At 42.4% G+C, this 20,786-nt stretch overlaps 1 protein-coding gene across 2 annotated transcripts in view; it reads left to right on the top strand.

Moving 5' to 3' along the window:
* The window catches only part of LOC143964396 (uncharacterized), a 63,530-nt gene that overhangs the window by 10,375 nt on the left and 32,369 nt on the right, over positions 1-20,786 (top strand). Inside the window, exons 2-4 of one of the 2 annotated variants that reach the window (XM_077474113.1) lie at positions 6,619-6,742; positions 9,867-9,933; positions 19,275-19,434. In XM_077474113.1, coding sequence (XP_077330239.1) covers positions 6,619-6,742; positions 9,867-9,933; positions 19,275-19,310 — 227 coding nt within the window. In that variant the 3' untranslated portion in view covers positions 19,311-19,434. Of the gene's footprint in view, positions 1-6,618; positions 6,743-9,866; positions 9,934-19,274; positions 19,435-20,786 lie in introns of those variants that run through there. The other variant, XM_077474112.1, reaches the window with a different exon arrangement.

Raw genomic sequence — 20,786 nt, 5'->3', positions numbered from 1 at the left:
CAGGGGTAAACTCCTAGAACGAAGCGCACTTCCACACCTTCCTGACAGCCCTTCATTCCCCTACTGGTCATATTTCCAAATCCGACACTTCCTCACCATAAACAACCAGGATTGGCGCCTGGCGCGAGATCTAACCCCATTTGAAAATTTATGTTCCCAGACCACGACGCAACAACACATGATTTCCAACATGCATTCAATGCTCTTCACATCAGTCTCCCCTAAAGAAGGGAAGGCATGTAAGTCGTGGGAAAAAGACTTGCAACTAGATTTATCAGAAGCTGACTGGGAACGAATCTTTACGATAGCCCATAAAGGCTCACTTAACATCACAATTCAAGAAAATAACTACAAAACGCTCTCCAGATGGTACCGCACCCCTGAGCTTTTACACAAATTCAAACCTGACACATCAGACAAATGTTGGAGGTGCTCGAAAGATAGGGGCACACTCCTGCACATATGGTGGTCATGCCCACTGCTTCAGACTTTCTGGTCAGTTATGTGATATAACTTTTCAAGTGACCACATATCCTATTGAATTCTCCCCAGCTCGGCTCATTCTACACCACGCTTCTACCTCAATCCGATCTTACAGGAAATCCGTAGGGGTCCATATGATCAATGCTGCTAAATTGTGCATTTCAACTCATTGGGGCACCCCCCACTCTCCAACGGCATCTGAATGGCTTATGCGAGTGGGGAGAATAGCCGAGCTGGAGGAATTGATCCACATTGCCCGAGACTCCCCTTCAAAATATTCGCAGATATGGGCCTGTTGGAATCACTTTTGTACCTCAGACAGATACTCCTCCATCATGAACCCAAATCGTCCTCATTGTCCCAATAACGGCTCAAGCGTATCCTCACCAGTTCTCCCCAATTAGACAGTCTGGTTTGTCCTGTCTGGTATCCCTGGCCCACCCTACACAGGGGCTCAGGGGGAGTCCCCGCTGGCAGGGGGCCCTTACGTTGAACCTTCCTCTCTCACTGGAAAAATGGTGGAGATCGGGAGGGCGACACCCTTGGACAACCGCCCTCCCCCTTCCTTAGCGCCCCTTCTGTCCCTTCCCATCCCTCCCCCTAGTCATTTCCCTTCAGGTTACCTCCCACATCTTTTTTTTTTTTTTTTTCTTTTTTCTTCCATACTGATGACTGACTCCCTTTAGCTCTTGACCACCTTAGCCTAGACGACTGTCTATCTTTCTACTCATTCCACCTACTGAGACAGATGATACCAATTCTGTACGTCCAAAGTCTCCTAATCTGATTGCCAAAATGTCGATTCTAAGCTTCATACTCTGAAATATGTATAAATGACCAATGCATCGAGAGACTGTGCTTAATTATACAAAGTGGAGACACATGACGGTGATTTACCAGTATACACTGTTGGTTACACCTGTAAATGTTTGCAGTGTACACTCATTGTCAGTTCATTTATCTGATACTTTTGTATTTGCAGTTATTTTCAATAAAATTATTTTACGGGAAAAACAAAAAGACTTGCAGCTGTAATTGCAGTGAAACGTGGTTCTAAAAAGTATTGAATACATATGCACGCCACACTTTTCACATACTTATTTGTAAAAAATTTTGAAATGTTTTTTCATCTCAATTTCTTTATTAGTTTTATCTGTATCAAAACATATCACACTTAGCGGGGTACAACCTCGCAGTAACATCAATGTACACAGGTTCTTAATACATTCTTAACAAAAGCCCCCACCCCAGAGCCCCCCCTCCTAACTCCTCCCCCACCCACTCTATCCTTATACCCACCCCATCTACCTTTCTCACACCAAATCTATCCTATTCTCCCTCTGTGTATCTAGCATTATTCGTTCCTCTACTAAGATTTTTACCTTATGCTCCCATTACTTTGGTGAATCTTATTGTTAGCTTATAGTCCACCCATTCCCTCCATTTCTGTTCGAACTCCTCCACTCCCTTTCTGTCACTAAACCTTAGGTACTCTAAGTTTTGGATTTAATTTATTTAATACACCAATTCTTCACGGTGGGCCTTTCTGGTTCCTGTCAATGTCTAGGTATTAGACTTTTAGCCGCATTTAAGAGCTGTGGGAGCAACGTTCTCGTATATTGCTTGGTTGACATTCTTATCTCTTGTATTAAACACCCCCGCAGGTTGTGGGCCCTCTATGTTGGTTATCTCTCTAATGGGCTGGGGCAGTGTCTCTATAAAGTGTTTCAATTGGCTATACCGCCATCCATCTATTACCATCAGCTGATTTAAATTTTTTAGTTCCTGGTAGGTGTACATTTTACCTTGCTCCATAATATCTTTCAGTTGTGCATTCTCCTGTATTATCCAATTACCAAACAGTGTCTCTATTCCTGGTGTAAAATATTCTGTATTTTTCAATGGTATTAAAGGTGAATTGTATTCCCATTTCTCCCTTTTATATAAGTTGTCCCATATTTTTAGTGCATTACTCATAATAGTGTGTGTGTCATTACTAAGATTTCTGTATTGACGGAATCCTTATCATTTTCCCTAATGTGACTTTACTTATTATGCTTTCCATCTTAACCCATCTCTTTTCCTTATTATTTTTTGCCCATTCTATTATTCGTGACAATTTAATTGCATTATAATAATTTCTAAGATCCGGGGGCCCCCACCCCCCTCGCGCCTTATCTTTAATTAACTTATACATGTTTTTTTCCCTCTCCAAATAAACCTTAAGAACATTGTATTATTTTGAAAAAAAAACCCGTGGGAGTGGAATTGGGAGCATTTGCATCTTATACATAATTTTAGGTAGAATAACCATTTTAAAAATATTGATTCCCCCCCCCTCCCCCCCAGGATAGTTGTCCTGTTGTAATTCTATTCAACTCTGATTTGATGTCATTCAATAATGGGATAAAGTTTACTTGATATAGTGTCTCAGTAGTTATCTTAATGCTTAGGTACTTCAATTCTTTTTTCCCCAGACAAATGGGAAATCTTTTTGATAATTAAGCTCTTCTTTTTTTGATGTGTTGAAATTTAAGGTATCTGACTTGGCTGGGTTCATCTTAAAATTGAATATCTCGCCGTACTCTTTTAAGGATTTCATTAGATTTGGGAGGGTTATCCTGGGACGAGTTATATAAAATAAGATATCGTCCGCGTAGGCCGTTAGTTTGTCTATTTCCTCACCTACTTTTATCCCCCTAATATCTGTATTTTGCCTTATCCTCATCAGGAGGGGTTCCAGTGTCAGCACGAACAGTAGGGAAGATAAAGGGCACACCTGCCTTGTGCCATTGTGCATTTGGAACGGTCCAAAACTATCCCGTTTACCTTCACCCTTGCTGTGGGTCAATTGTACAGTGCCTTTATCCATCCAATCATTTTCGCTCCCAGTCCCGTTTCCTCCCACGTACCCTGCATAAAGCCCCAGTCTACCCTGTCAAAAGCTTTCTCAGCATCAATTGACAGGCATAGGCCTGGTGCCCTACTATCCTTATTTTCCTGTGTTGCCAGTAATGTTCTAATTTCATTATCTCTCCCCTCCCTTCCTGGAATAAAACCTACCTGATCTGGGTGTGTAATGTCCTGCATTATTGTTTTCATCCTACCTGCCAGAACCTTCACAAATATCTTGGTGTTCGAATTTAGGAGTGATATGGGTCTGTAGCTGGATATCTTTCCCCTCTTTCGGGATGATAGCAATAGTAGCTTCCAACATCTCTTTACGCATCTCCCACTTGTCCCCAATCCCATTCATGTAGGAGCACATTTTGGGGCTTAAAATATCCCTACATTTTTTATAATAGAATGTCATTAGGACCGCGACTTTTCCCTGCTGGTGATTCTTTTAAGATTTGTATTATCTCCTCCTGTTATAGGGGCTTCTAGGTGGCTAAGTTGATCCTCTGAGATTTTATTTAAACAGATGTCCTTTAAAAAGGCTTTTGTTTTCTCATGTTTCCATTCTACCACTTCTTTAGTATCCTGCTTATTTATTGAGTAAAGTCTCCCATAGTAATCTTGGAAGGTCTTAGCAATTTCTGCAGTTTTATGTACCAGTTCCTCTGTACTTGTTTGTATTTTCTCAATATAGTTAGCAGCTTTTTTTTTTTCCTAGTACCCTCGCCAGATGTTTCCCAGACTTGTTCCCATATTGATAGCTTTCTCTCTTGACTAAGTTATAGGCCGTTTGTGTTTCCTGTTCTATTAGATCTCTCATAGCCTCCCTTTTTCTGACAAAATTTTAGTAACAGTTCCATATCTCTCATTGTCTTATGTTGCTGTTCTTATTTATACATTTCTTTAGTTAAGGCTATTTTATTCTCCTTAGTTCTCGTTTTCCTCTCCGACCTGGCCATAATCAGAATACCCCTAGTATAGCCCTTGTGGGCTTCCCACAATATAACTTCTGATAGGCCCTCCGTGTTATTAACCCTGAAACTGCTCTAATTCTTTTATTCGCTCTTCTATTGCTTTATCATGTAGTAGGTCTTCATTTAGCCTCCACATGTTACTCCTTGTTTGTGCCACTCCTGTCTTCAGTTGTAGTGTCATGGGCGCATGGTCTGAAAAGGTCTGCCTCCAACAACCTATGCTCAATCGAAATGTTTACGCACGTATAAAAACATAGGTAAGAGCTTCATCTTGAATAGGCCAATTTGCCCAATCAGGGATAGGGGTTGATGTGACCAGGCCTCCAGTCTAGATTTCATAGTTTTTTATTAACTGGGCCAAATTGAATGCACAATAATCAGAGGTAGAGAGAGAGCTATAAATACCAAGGTAGTTTATCTTATTTATCCATACTAATGGGAGGGGAGGGTCAGTAAGCTGCTTAGCCTCTCAGCAATGGGTAGAATTTGAGATTTATCCCAATTTACTTTGAAGCCAGAGTAATCTGTAAAACCAGAGAGAATATGTAAGGCCTCTTTAAGAGAAGGTCTTGGGTCATGAAGCAATTAAATAAGGGCATCCACATACATTGCTAGCTTATCGGCGGGAAGGGGTTAAACTGTTACCAAAGGTTGCTTGGAGAGCACCTTCACTCATACCCCTTTAAGTTTAGGGATAATTGGGAAAGGGAGGTAGGCTCCTATATCGAAAGATCAGTGGGACAATGTATTATTAAATGCTCATAGAGTATCACTGAATGTATTACAAAAGCTGCCCCAGTTGTATATCATTGTGAGAGGAAATGATGGGGTTGATTTACTAAAACCGGAGAGTCCAAAATCAGCCAGAAGAATGGATTCATCCATCCACGCAAACAAGGTAGATAGATAAAGGAATCTTCCCCTCTGTGTTATTGTATTCTTACAGAGGGGACTCCTCTGCTGTCAGAATATACTGATTAGTGCTGCAGCGCTGATCAAACCAAAATGTTCCAACAAGCCTGTTTATGAGAAGTTGATCATTAGATTGACTTCTCACAGATAATAATTGCCACTGATGGATCCAAATTTATCAGGTTCCTATCTGAAGCATCCTTTGCCAGCTTCAGACCAGTGTTGCATTAGTGATTATTAGAAGAGTATAGAAAGTCCTCACCTGCTGCTATGGTATTGCTTCATCAGTGGCCAAACCAGCAAGGTATGCCACTGCTTCCCTCCTGTAACCAAGATTTTGCAGCATTCTGAGGGAGCTATTTAACATTAGGAAACTTATCCATATAGTGAGATTTTCTCAAATTTGACTGCACAAGTAGAAATATGTTTTAAAGCGGTTCTCCACCCTAAAGTGGAAGTTCCGCTCATCTGATCCCTCCCTCCTCCGGTGCCACAATCGGCACCTTTCAGGGGGGAGGGGGTGCAGTTACCTGGATAATCCAGGTATCTGCACCCACTTCCGGGACAGACCGCCGCAGATGCCCCCCCCCCCTTGTGTTCTGGGAAACACACAGTTCCCAGGACACAGCGGGGACCAGCAGAGACACGCAGCGTATCTCGCGCATGCGCAGTAGGGAACCGGGCAGTGAAGACACAACGCTTCACTTCCCGATTCCCTGACAGAGGATGGCGGCGGGGGCAGCAGAGAGACGAGCGATCGCTTGTCATCTGCTGCCGACATCGCTGGACCCTGGGACAGGTAAGTGTGATTTTATTAAAAGTCAGCAGCTGCAATATTTGTAGCTGCTGGCTTTTAATATTTTTTTTTAAAGGTGCAGAACCGCTTTAAATACCTTTTAATCTTCACCAGAAATGTGTAGTGAAGATGAAGCCTTTTTAACCACCTAGGCAATTAATGCTACCATACATGCCATACATACTTAGATCAGAGTGAAGCTGTAATCATTTTTATTACTAGCGTAGAGTTTCCCTGCAGGGGTCACAAATAATGATTGAGTTTTCTTTGAGGGATGAAACTTTACTGCACATATACCCTCTACTTCCCTGAACTGAAGTAAATTATGGGCAAATATTTAGCAAAATTTACTGTAAAAGGTGTGACAGATTGAAGAGTGGTTCATACTGTAATAAGAGTGCATTATAATGTGCAAGTAGACATTTTTAAATCATATCTATCTTATGTGTTCAATAGTAACTAGTAGAGAAGACAAAAGTGAACTTGAATATAAGCTCTAAAACAGATGTAAAGTGATATGACAATTTAAATATAACCTTTTTTGTCTTTCCAAAGATCACAAGCCACAGCATGTTGATATGTGCAAAGCAGTTTTTTTAAGTGGAGGAAACAATAAAAAGCTGCCAATGTCCCCAACCATTGAGCCTTCAAAATTGTGCTTAGATGATTCTGAAATGTTGTAAGTAAAATGTAATTCCTTTCTATAGTTTGTTTCTCATTGATTTTGTTATTTGAAGTATTGCTTTGAAATGTAAAAATATTCTGCAAATCATGAAAATGTAGGCCGGGGGGGGGTTGGAAACCCGTTGATCGCGGGCTACCCGTAGACTGCCGACAGGTCACGGGTAGAGTGCGAGGACATTCCTCTGTTGCCGACCCAGTCTTTGCTCCAGAGCAGTGCATTGTCACGCTCAAACAATCCCAGGCTGCATAAGCAGCCCCACCCCTTGCATATGTGTGGTGAACTTCAGTCTAAGAAAAAAAAAAACTACAAAAAACCCTGCAGCAGCCACAGATGACGATGAGATCAGCTAATTTTTAACAGCCTGTATTTGTTATGGAATGGTTTATTGGTACAGCAGTCACCTGTGCTGTCTGGGCAGTCATCTTAAATATGGACAGATGAAGCCAGCACCTGTTTCTTCTAGAATATGGATGACACATATACCTTGTCGGTAGATGTGCCATTCTAATACTTTTACCGTGCCCTGTGGAAGCTAATCACTGGATGAAACTGTTCCAGCTTGCTCTTCCTCCCATGTACAGGCATGTCTGGACATGCCTCCCTGCTCTCCTCCTCTAAACTCTCAACCATTGATCCCCAGCCTCTGAACTTGCCTTCCGCTCTCTCAACCACAGATCCCTAGCCTTTGGTCACACCTCTCTGCCCTCCTCCTTTCCCCTCCTTTTTTGTTATATCACTGTTATTGCTGCCATAAGGAATGTAAACATCCCTTGTGACAGTAATAGGCACTCTTCATGGAGGGATCTGGGGTCTTATAAGACCCCAAACCTCTCCTCTGCACTTAAAAGTATTCAAAACCTCAAGATCGGCGATTTTGAATACTTTCTATTTTTTAAAACTGGCGCCTTTAGGATGCAGGTAATCTGGAAGGGATGTTATGACATTAATTCAGGGTTACTAGATCCTAGACCCAAACATAGCTGATCTGCTTTGTGCAGAACTTTGGGCCAGCTGGTGGACGTGCTGGCTGGTTGCTCGGACCTCCCGGTGGGACAGGAGACCCGGGCAGAGTGGCGGGAGGGGGGTCGTGTCCCCTTCCACTGCTTGTAATAATAATGGCTGCTGAGCCACATTGGTTGTTATTACAAGAATGATGACCGTCTGCTCTAAAGAACGGTACCGGTTTAATGCCTGCAGCTGCACAACCCCTTGAAGCAATATCAGTAACATCAGTGTGACCGTTACAGATGCTTAAAAAAAAAGTCAATCTCGTCCGATAATCTGTCGACTCCTAATGTAGAGAGTCAATACAAATTGTTTTTACTATCCAATAGTGTTTCTCATATATCATGTGGTATCAAGGTATGTGGTATCAAGGTATTTAAAGGGGTGTCCCAGTTGGTGGCTCTCCCATTGCTCAGGGACCATGGGAAACTGCTTCTCATGTGAAAAAAGAAGGAACCCCAGGAACATTCATTCCCTGATCCCTCCTGGGACTAATAAGCCTCAAAGTGATGTATTATATCATTATCAGGGTCAGAGTTTTCATTCTTTGGCTAGTGTAGCCAAGAATGCAGCTATTCAAACATGATCTTTGTTTTAATAGCTGCATTGAAGGGCAGGGGAGATGTTGGGAGTCTAATAGACTCCCAGTGTCTCCATAAAGAGTACCTATCACCTGCCCACCCTATCACATAGGAAGCTTATTAGAGGGTGGGCACATGTATGTAAAGATATTGCAGTGAGGTATTGTCTCAAACATCAGAGAGCAAGAATTCTAGGGCCATTGTTCATGGTTAACTCTAAACTCATGACATGTAACGGCTTTTTAAGCATCATCTATGGAAAATTTTGGGTATGATAGTTGTTTGCAATTCCATAGATGTGCGCAATTTTAAGACTTGACATATTTTGGTAACCCGATTTTTTTTTTTATATATTTTGCCCAAAAATTGGGTATAATATTTTGTTTGTTTGCACTAAAATCCATTTTCATGTATTTCTCTCTGAAAATATGCGCCTGATAAAAAATTGTGCACATATTGTTCGGCATAAGAAAATTACAGTTACCACAATTTTATTTTCCAGGGTCTCTGCTTTCAGAAAACATATACTTTGTGGGTTTACAGTAATTTCTATCCCAAAAATGCAGATTTTAACATGCTCAAAAAATGAAAAAAATGACTCGAGTAGCCAAGTGTTCAGAGAAGGCAATGGGGGTTATTTACCGGTACTAAAGGAAAATTCACTTGCACTGCAAGTGCACTTGAAAGTGCACTTGGAAGTGCAGTCGCTCTAAATCTAAGGGGTAGATCTGAAATGATTGTAAGCTCTGCTGATTTTATCATCCAATCATGTGCAAGCTAAAATGCTGTTTTTTTTTTCCTTGAATGTCCCCCTCGGATCTACAGCGTCTTTACTTCCAAGTACACTTGCAGTGCAAAGTGGATTTTCCTTTAGTAAATAACCCCCAATGTCATCTTGCCTATTCAGGACAAGGTGATATTGTCTCTGCAAAGGCCTCACTGACCCCTCTATACTTACCTTACCTGCACTCCCTCTCAGCTCTTTGCTTTTTTACAGCTGACGAGAATACTCACCTTTCTGGATATGGGGGAGCTTGTTACCTGCTCCCCTGTGATGGTGTCTAGGTCTAACAGCTAAGGTGTCCATATCTAACAACTAGGCTGGGCACTGTCACATGTTGGAGTTTGATGTCACAAGTTCTCCAGAATGTAGAGGAGCTGCAAACAAGTGCATATTAGATGAGTTAAGGGGGTCAGGGAATGTCCTTTCCGGGGACACTGTCACATTTCCCTGCATGGGGAAGATAACAGTTTTTGTTTAAATGCAAAGTCTAAACATCCTTATCTCCTAAAGTGCAATAAGGTGGTCATATTTACTACAATGTATTTCCATAAAATGATACCTAATGATGATAGCAGAGTTGCCACCTACCAAGGTAAGTAAATTGTTTTAGAAAGTTTTTATTATGGACCAGTTTTTTCAAGTTTAAAATGTGTAATGTTCTTGTTCACACACAAGCAATTTAACATTGATTAAATTGTGGCTTTTTATTTTAGTTAGCTATATTTTGTAATGAAAACTTAAATTTTAGATCATTACAGGTGACAACTGCAGACAGCACAACAAATTCAAAAACATCACATTATCCACTTGATCAGGTACTTGCAAGAATGCAAGCTTTTTTATTTTTATAAATTTACTGTATATGTATAATTACCGTCCATTGCTTTTAGAGCTTTCATCCAAAATTCACACATTTTCACCTAAATTGCTTTACTGTTCTTCTCTTATGTATCACTCAATAAATGCAGCCAACATTCAACTTTTTTTTTTTTTTTTTTTACCTTGCACAAATATTCAGACTAATCCCTGATTTTGCGTAAATAAGCATTGTACATTGCTCCTTGCTTTGGAGCTGTGGATTATTTTTTTTTTTTTGCCTCTGGAGTGTGCCGACCCTGTATATTAATACAGAATCTGCCAACAGGAAAGGAAACTCTGCTCCAGGTGAGTGATGGATAGCAGATGAGGTGGGGAAAGGGCTCCTCCCATGGGCGCAAGCCTCAGCTCGCCGGCCGCACAACTAATGCAATGGAAAAATGGATGGCTGCAAATACAGGTGCAGGTAGACGTGTTTCACACAGTAACGCTGTGCTTACTCATTACTCTAATATGTTTCACTGACAATCCTTAAATAGGGCCTCCTCCCTCTGTGAAACTCACGTGTAGATGACATCAGCGAAAACTTGTTTAAAAATCACAGCTATTTGTCTTATTTAAAAAAATATATATAAACAATAAGTAACATGAAAATGCATTCAAAATTATTCCTCCATAGCTTAGACCTAGCAAACAAAACAGACCAGACAACAAATTAAAAAAAGAAAAAAATGTAAAAACACTGTTCAAAAAATCAAAAACAATTATATACGAAAAAAATCATTGCCCAATGTCCAAATTAGGGATATGGATGCAATGGGGGTTATTTACGAAGGGCAAATCCACTTTGCACTGCAAATGCACTTGGAAGTGCAGTTGCTCTGAATCCAAGGGGTAGATCTGAACTGAGTGGAAGCTCTGCTGATTTTATCATCAAATCATGTGCAAGCTATATTCTGTTTTTTATTTTCCTTGCATGTCCCCCTTGGATCTACAGCGACTTTCATTGCAATTTCAGTGCAGTTTCCTTTAGTAAATAACCCCCAATATGACAATAAAGTAATCATGGTAAAATGATATTAAAGAATAGAAATATATAATAGAACCATCATTGAATGAAATTTGTCATATAATATAAATAAAAATATGAAACAAACAATTAATAATAATACAAATATATATATCAAAGAACTGAAAAAAAAAACCCCAACAAAAAAGAAGAAACACACAAAATTCATCATATTCATAAAAAATATCTTTATAAATATCTATGTGACCCATATGTGTGCTACAACCAACAATGTTACTGAAGCTCAGCTGTCTTTTTTTTAAATATTTGATTTTGCAAAAATAAAAGGATATTGCATACATGTATTAACAGTTACATCTTACACTTGTTGTCATCGTATTTATATGTGTAAATATTAATGCCAGAGTGAACATTTTTAATCTTCCACAACATTAACCAAACAGGGCTTACTAATAGTGACCATAGGTCTTTATTTCTTTGTTCTTCAATGGAGGAGTAAATCTTTGTCTAAAAGTGTTTCAGGTTACTTTACGTGGACCACACAGGGTCCTTTTGCTAAGTCCCAGTGCTGTAGACCATAATTTGCAGTCATCATCCAAAACATCCATACCCACACACACATTCACACCCATTCATACTTGTCTGCCGGAAGTTCGGCAGGGAGACACTCCACCCTCGCCCCCCTCCACTGATCCCCAACCAAACAACAGAATTATTATGTTCATCTTTAGGGTAGTTATGTACTACAGGCTCTCTATGCCCCTAATGGGGGGGGGGGGGGGGTGAAACCTCCTATTGTTGGGAAAGCAGGGTATCTGAAGCTCAGCTGTCTAATAGAATGAGTGTATATATATATATATGTATATATATATATATATATATATATATATATATATATATATATATATATATATATATATATATATATATATATATATACTGTGCTCACTATACATAAACAGACAGAAAATAAATGTGTGAAAATATGTTATTGGACAAATGGGCTACGCTATACGTGATGCTATATTCCAGAAACACAATAACCATTTCCCAAAATACACAGTGGAAAGTACACACATGTCCCATAACGTCTGTATATACAGTCATGGCCGAAATTGTTGGCACCCCAGAAATTTTTACAGAAAATCAAATCATATACACATTTTTATTCCCTTTGTGTGTATTGGAACAAAACAGAAAAAGTGAGGAAAAAAGCAAATTGGACATAATATCACACAGAACTCCAAAAATGGGCAGTTCAAAATTCTTGGCACCCTTAACTTAATATTTGGTTGCACACCCTTTGGAAAAAATAACTGAAATCAGTCGCTTCCTATAACCATCAATAAGCTTCTTACACCTCTCACCCGGAATTTTGGACCACTTCCTTTGCAAACTGCTCCATGTCTCTCTTATTGAAAGGGCCTTTTCCCAACAGCAATTTTAAGATCTCTCTACAGGTGTTCAATGGGATTTAGATCTGGACTCATTGCTGGGCACTTTAGAACTCTCCAGCGCTTTGTTGCCATGCTCTTCTGGGTGCTTTTTGACGTATGTTTGGGGTCATTGTCCTGTTGGAAGACCCAAGATCTCGGACGCAAACCCAGCTTTCTGACACTGGGCTCTACAGTGCGACCCAAAATCCTTTGGTAATCCTCAGATTTCATGATGCCTTGCATCCATTCAAGGCACCCAGTGCCAGAGGCAGCAAAACAACCCCAAAACATCATTGAATCTCCACCAAATTTCACTGTAGGTACTGTGTTATTTTCTTTGTAGGCCTCCGTTTTCGGGAAACAGTAGAATGATGTGCTTTACCAAAAAGCTCTATCTTGGTCTCATCTATCCACAAGACGTTTTCCCAGAAGGATTTTGGCTTACTCAAGTACATTTTGGCAAACTGTAGTCTTGCTTTTTTATGTATCTGTGTCAGCAGTGGGGTCCTCCTGGGTCTCCTGCCATAGCGTTTCATTTCATTTAAATGTTAACGGATAGTTTGCACTGACACTGATGCTCCCTGAGCCTGCAGGACAGCTTGAATTTCTTTGGAACTTGTTTGGGGCTGCTTATCCACCATCCGGGCTATCCTGCATTGCAACCTTTCATCAATTTCTCTCTTCCGTCCATGCCCAGAGAGATTAGCTACAGTGCCATGGGTTGAAAACTTCTTGATAAGTTGCGCACTGTGGACAAAGTCAAATCTAGATCTCTGGAGATGGACTCGTAACCTTGAGATTGTTGATTATTTTTCCTCAAACAGTTCTCTACTCCTTTTTCTTTTGTCCATGCTTAGTGTGGCACACACAGACACACAATACAAAGACTTAGAGCCGGTTCACACAGGGGCGACACGACTTCCAGGACGACTTTGTGAGTCAACTTGGAGACGACTTGAACACGACTTAGACAGGACCTGGGGCGACTTACAACACGACTTTAAGTCGCCCCAGGCCAGGCGACTTTTGCCATGGCCAATCAGAGAATGAGCTCTTTTTCTGTGCACCTCCCTCTGACACAGTGTGAATACAGTCATGGTCGAAATTGTTGGCACTCCAGACATTTTTCCAGAAAATCAAGTATTTCCCACAGAAAAGTATTGCAATAACACGTGTTTTGCTATACACATGTTTATTCCCTTTGTGTGTATTGGAACAAAACAAAAAAAGGGAGGAAAAAAAGCAAATTGGACATAATGTCACACACAATTCCAAAAATGGGCTGGTCAAAATTCTTGGCACCCTTTCAAAATTGTGGATAAATAAGATTGTTTCAAGCATGTGATGCTCTTTTAAACTCACCTGGGGCAAGTAACAGGTGTGGGCAATATAAAAATCACACCTGAAAGCAGATAAAAAGGAGAGAAGTTCACTTAGAGCCGGTTCACACAGGGGCGACTCAGATCCGACTTCAGGTCGCCCCTAGTCCCCTCACCTCGGACAACATGTAAAAATCAATGTAAGTGAATGAGAGCCGTCTTAATGCACACTACTGAAGTCGCTCCGACTTCAGAAAAGGTTCCTGTACTACTTCAATCCGACTTGTAGGCGACTGGTACCCGTTGATTTCAATGGAGGTCGCCTACAAGTCGGATCTCCGTCTATACGGAGGCGACTCTCACGGAATTATTAGCTCTGAAGGGGGAACTCCACGCCAAATTTATGAAAAATATTTGGCGTGGGTTCCTCCTCCAAAAGCATACCGGGCCCTTAGGTCTGGTATGGATTCTAAGGGGAACCCCCTACGCCGAAAAAACAGTGTGGGGGTCCCCCCCAGATCCATACCCGACCCTTATCCGAGCACGCTACCCGGCTGGCCAGGAAAGGGGGTGGGGACGAGCGAGCGTCCCCCCCCCTTCTGAGCCATACCAGGCTGCGTGCCCTCAACATGGGGGGGTACCTTGGGGAAGGGGGGCCGCGCGGCCCCCCCACCCCAAAGAACCTTGTCCCCATGTTGATGAGGACAAGGGCCTCTTCTCGACAACCCTGGCCGTTGGTTGTCGGGGTCTGCGGGCGGGGGGCTTATCAGAATCCGGGAGCCCCCTTTAATAAAGGGGGCCCCGGATACCGGCCCCCCACCCTATGTGAATGAGTATGGGGTACAATGTACCCCTACCTATTCACCTGTAAAAAAAAAGAGTAAAAAAAAACCACAACACACAAGGGTTAAAATAGTTTATTGCACAGCTCCGGGGGTCTTCTGTCCATCTTCGGGGGTCTTCTCGCCGGCTTTTTTCTTCGCCGCCGCCCTCTTCTTCCGACTTCGGGGGTCTTGTCCCCCTCTTCGTTTCTTCTTGCCGGGCCACCACGCCTTCTTCTAGCTCTTTTACAGGCGGTGGCCGGTCTTCTGTCGCGTCTTCCGTTCTTCTCCTCTTCTTCTCTTCAGATGTTGCCTCGTTGCTGCCTCCGCTCACAGTGGCAAGGACATGGCACGGCGACTTATATAGGGACATTCCCTGGATGATGTCCCCGCCCATTATGATGTCACAGTCCCAGCATCCTCTTTGACTGTGACATCATAATGGGCGGGGACATCATCCGGTGATGTCCCTATATAAGTCGCCGCACGCCGCGTCCTTGCCACTGTGAGTGGAGGCAGCGACGAGGCAACATCTGAAGAGAAGAACAGAAGACGGCGACAGAAGACCGGGCCACCGCCTGTAAAAGAGCTAGAAGAAGGCGCGGTGGCCCGGCAAGAAGAACCGAAGAGGGGGACAAGACCCCCGAAGTCGGAAGAAGAGGGCGGCGAAGAAGAAAGCCGGGCTCCTCCGCTAGCAAAAGAGCTAGCAGAAGATAGCAGAGGAGTCCGGCGAGAAGACCCCTGAAGACGGACAGAAGACCCCCGGAGCTGTGCAATAAACTATTTAAACCCTTGTGTGTTTTTTTTTTTTACAGGTGAATGGGTAGGGGTACATTGTACCCCATACTCATTCACATAGGGTGGGGGGCCAGTATCCGGGGCTCCCGGATTCCGATAAGCCCCCCGCCCGCAGACCCCGACGACCAACGGCCAGGGTTGTCGGGAAGAGGCCCTTGTTCTCATCAACATGGGGACAAGGTGCTTTGGGGTGGGGGGGCCGCGCGGCCCCCCTTCCCCAAGGCACCCCCCATGTTGAGGGCACGCAGCCTGGTACGGCTCAGGAGGAGGGGGCGCTCGCTCGTCCCTAGAGTTGTGCACAATGGAAAATTTCGTTTCGGTTCGTTGTCATTTGTAAAATACATCATTTCATTCTGTTATATTCATTATGTCACGTTAATACGTTTTCGGATAATTCGTTATTATTCGTAGAGTGTCAAATTCGTTCGTATCCATATAAATTCGCTATTTATGTATGTATAGACATTCGTGATAATGATTCGTAGTTTGGAAAGTCGTTTGTTTATTGAATCTTTTAACACACACAATGACAACGTCTCTTCTCCTCGGCTCAAATACAATACAACACTCTTCTAACTCAGTTCTCAGGAATACATTTTGCCAGTAATCCATCCTCCGACACAAAATTAATTAGCTGATTGGACTATAACATTTACATTGAGCTGACTTTTTGTTTCATTAGATCTTTAAAGAATTACTCAATTCATTCGAATTCATTCGTTATATTTCTTTCGTATTCGTTGTTGTTCATTATTTTTTTATTCGGACATTCAAATGCATCCGAATGTCCAAAAGATGCAAAATTCGGCCGAATTTCGATTTGTAGTGAAACTAATTGCACAAGCCTACTCGTCCCCACCCCCTGTTCTGGCCGGCCGGGTAGCGTGCTCGGATAAGGGTCTGGTATGGATCTGGGGGGGACCCCCACACCGTTTTTTCGGCGTAGGGGGTTCCCCTTAGAATCCATACCAGACCTAAGGGCCCGGTATGCTCTCGGAGGGGGAACCCACGCCAAATATTTTTCATAAATTTGGCGTGGAATTCCCCCTTCAGAGCTGATAATTCCGTGAGAGTCGCCTCCGTATAGACGGAGATCCGACTTGTAGGCGACCTCCATTGAAATCAACGGGTACCAGTCGCCTACAAGTCGGATTGAAGTAGTACAGGAACCTTTTCTGAAGTCGGAGCGACTTCAGTAGTGTGCATTAAGATGGCTCTCATTCACTTACATTGAGTTTTACATGTTGTCCGACCTGAGGCGACTAGGGGCGACCTGAAGTCGGATCTGAGTCGCCCCTGTGTGAACCGGCTCTAAGTGAACTTCTCTCCTTTTTATCTGCTTTCAGGTGTGATTTTTATATTGCCCACACCTGTTACTTGCCCCAGGTGAGTTTAAAGGAGCATCACATGCTTGAAACAATCTTATTTATCCACAATTTTGAAAGGGTGCCAAGAATTTTGACCAGCCCATTTTTGGAATTTTGTGTGACATTATGTCCAATTTTCTTTTTTTCCTCCCTTTTTTTGTTTTGTTCCAATACACACAAAGGGAATAAACATGTGTATAGCAAAACACGTGTTATTGCAATACTTTTCTGTGGGAAATACTTGATTTTCTGGAAAAATGTCTGGGGTGCCAACAATTTCGACCATGACTGTATTCACACTGTGTTGGAGGGAGGTGCACAGAAAAATGCGATCACCTCTTCATAGAAGTTACTCACATCCCATTCGAAATTCAGGCCCATGGGAATGCGTGTCTGTAAATAAAATATCCAGTACACCTTCCTCCGACACAGCAAACGAAAAGCACCTCCTCCCCTGTTGGACACTCTGATCTTGTCTATAACTTGAACCCCCCAGACTGGACCAATCTTCTCCATGGTGGTGATTGAAACGCTTCCCAACATTTCTGGGTTTATTTATGTCTATACTATACACTTGTTCGTAGAATCTGTCTTGTAAACGCTTAGTGGTTCTCCCCACGTATTGTTTGTGACAGGACCTGCATGTGATAAGGTACATAGCTGGTGTTACAGTTATAAAAGGAGTCTAAATGATACTTCCTCCCATTGATCGCTGAACAAAATGTACTCCAAGGACATGTGGGCAGCACGGACACTCAGTTGCATCACACTTGTAGTTACCTTTACAGTGTAACCAAGTGAGTGATCTAATAGATTTTTTTATGGAAGAAGCTGGTCGGATAGATATCTTTCCAGACTTGGTGCCCGACGGGAAACTATATTAACCCCTGTTTTCAAAATTTCTGAACAAACGTGTACACACAAAATAGGTACATATTTATTAATGTTTGATGGAGTTAAATTCCGCACTAAAAGGGGTGGTGATAGTTAGTTTATTAGCCCATCCAGCTTTTTTCTGGAGTCTGTCCTGACTGCTGGTATTGATAAGCAAGTCCTTTCTATTTTTATCTCTAGCAATGGCCAGGACCCTGTCAATAATCCACCTTGGATGGTCCCTATCCAAAAAAAGCTTGTATAAAAAAGAAGCTTCTCCACTCAAAGGCTATATCTTTACTACTAATATGTCTTACTCATTAAAAATTGGCCCACAGTGATGCCTTTACTGGTGTGCCTTGGATGCCCAGACTGAGCAAGGAGTGTATTGCCTGATGGGTATTTTCTCTATAGGGTGGTCACTACTTCTGAGTTATTCCCAGTCAGTCTGACATCAAGATAGCAAATGCTATTGCTCTCAGCATGACCCATAAAAGATAGATTTTTGTTGTTGAAATTCAAAAATTAAGAAAGGGATTAAAGGCCCATACACACGATCAGACTTTTTGACAACAAACATGCAAATTAGCTGTTTTAAGGCAACATCCGACCGTGTACGCTTCATCAGACAAACTTTTTTGGTTTTCATCTGACTTTTGTTGGCTGTGCAAACGGACAACCTTTCCGGCAACAAAAGTCCGATGGAGCAAAGTCTGATCGTGTGTACAGAAAACCATAGGACTTTTGTACAAAGTAAAAACACGCATGCTCAGAACCAATGCAAAAGATCAGACAATAATACAGAAGTTGACCAAAGGTGGCGGTAAAGAGCAAAAAAAAACCACGTGATTTGGTAAAAGTTGGCTGAAAAAGTCCTGCCGTGAATTTTTGTACAAAGGGCGTCGGCCGTGAACTTGTATTGCATACACATTTTTTATTTTCAGTCAACTTTCACCAAATCACGTGTTTTTTTTTTTGCAGTTTACCGCCACCTTTGGTCAACTTCTGTATTGTTGCCTGATCTTTTGCATTGGTTCTGAGCATGCGTGTGTGTACTTTGTACAAAAGTCCTATGGTTTTCTGTACACACGATCGGACTTTGCTTCATCGTACTTTTGTTGCCAGAAAGTTTGTCCTTTCGCAGAGACCACCATTATCGTACACACGACCAGTGCCTGAAGAGATGGATATCTCGGTTGTGGCAGCAGCTGCTGCGGTTATCGAGATATGCCTCTTCAAAAAATGGACGTACATCGGCATGCGCTGGTCGTAAAGTGGTTAAAACAGCTAATTTGCATGTCTGATCGTGTATATGGGCCTTTACTGTGTGAAACGCGTCTACCTGTACCCGTATTTGCTACCATCCTGTAATGTCATCTCATATTTTATTAATTTAAGAATAAAGTGACTTTCCAGTACCTTGGTGTGCAGCTATCCATTTTTCCTATACAGATTCTGTACTTTTGGGGTCTTTTTTGGCCTTTGAACTGGCAAATACAATTTATGTTAATGTGATGTGTGTCATTTTTTGCTGAATTAAATGCGTAACACCGCAATCGATGCTGTTTGTACCTTGCACAATCAAAAACAAAACACAAACCCATTATGAGTGATTTTGTTTTTTATTAGAATAAAGTGGTTTAAAGTGATACCAAACACACACTGTTTATTTACATTGTCCCTTCTATTTCTGTAGGTGGATGATTGCACTGTAATTCTTTTAACCACTTGATCTCTGAAAGATTTACCCCCCTTCATGACCAGGCCAATTTTTGCGATATGACATTGCATCACTTTAACTGACAATTGCGCAGTCATGCAACACTGTAACCAAATAAAAATGTTGCCACCCCCCCCCCCCCCCCCCCCCCACAAATAGAGCTTTCTTTTGATGGTATTTGATCACCACTGTGTTTTTTTAATTTTTTTCACTATAAACGAGTAAAAACAAGTACTGATCATTACTTTCTGCTATACACATATCCAATAAAAATCAATCAAATTTCTTCATAAGCCAATATGTATTCTGCTACATATTTTTGGTAAAAAAAATCCTAATAAGCGTTTATTGATTGGTTTACGTAAAAGTTATAGCGTCTACAAACTATGGGATATATGCTGGAATTTTTAGTTATTACATTTTTTGTATACTAGTAATGGTGGCGATTAGCAACTTATAACGGGACTGCTATATTGGGTCGGAAAGTCTGACACTAATGCCGCATACACACGATTGGACTATCCGGCGGACTTAGTCCAGTGGACAACCCGCCGGACTTTGCAGCGTAGGTCCGCTAGGGACTTTCCGACCGAGCGGACCTGCCCACACACGACCGGACTTTTTCGGCAGACTAGTCTAGGGCGGGAGTTCACTGGACTTTTGAAGTGAATGGACTTGCCCACACACATGGTCAAAAGTCCATTAATTTTGAACGTGGCTCCAGGTAGACGGAACTAGCGAAGGAAGTCAATGCCACAGATGGAGGCGACAAGATTGACACCTCGTTAGCCCCATCACCCGGTATGGATTTAAAGGGGAAGCCCTACGCCGAAAAAAAACGGTGTGGGGGTCCCCCCAAAGTCCATAACAGACCCTTATCCGAGCACGCAGCCCAGCCGGTCAGGATGAGGACAAGGGCCTCTTCCCGGCAACCCTGGCCATTGTTTCTTGGGCTCTGTGGGCGGGGGGCTTATCGGAATCCGGGAGCCCCCTTTAATAAGGGCCCCCCTGATACCGGCCCCCCACCCTATGTGAATGAGTATGGGGTACGATGTACCCCTACTCATTCACCTGGTGAAAAAAGCACAAGTTTTTAAAGTAATTTATTAGACAGATCCGGTGGACTTCTTCCATCTTGATGGGGTCTTCTTGCCAGACTCCTCTGCTATCTTCTGCTCTTTTGCTAGCTCTTTTACTAGCGAATGAGCCCAGCTTTCTTCTTCGTCGTCGCTGCTGTCCGGGGGTATTCTTCCGACTTCGGGGTCTTGTCCCGCTCTTCAGGGGTCTTGTCCTGCTCTTCGGTTCTTTTTGCCGGGCCTCCACTATCTTCTTATAGCTCTTCTACTAGCATTGGCCCAGAACTGGCATCCTCCGGGACTGTGACATCATAGAGGGCGGGGTCACCATGTGACATCACCCAGTGACCCCGCCCATTGTCCCTATATAAGTCGCCACACAATGCGTGCCTGCAATTGTGGCCAGAGAGAG

This window comes from Lithobates pipiens, unplaced genomic scaffold (assembly GCF_037356315.1).
Source record: "Lithobates pipiens isolate NorthernLeopardFrog02 unplaced genomic scaffold, aLitPip1_a1.2 Scaffold_8, whole genome shotgun sequence".
Classification (NCBI taxonomy): Eukaryota; Metazoa; Chordata; class Amphibia; order Anura; family Ranidae; genus Lithobates; species Lithobates pipiens.
Note: the sequence above shows the minus strand (reverse complement) of the source record. Positions and strands in the feature narration are given on the sequence as shown.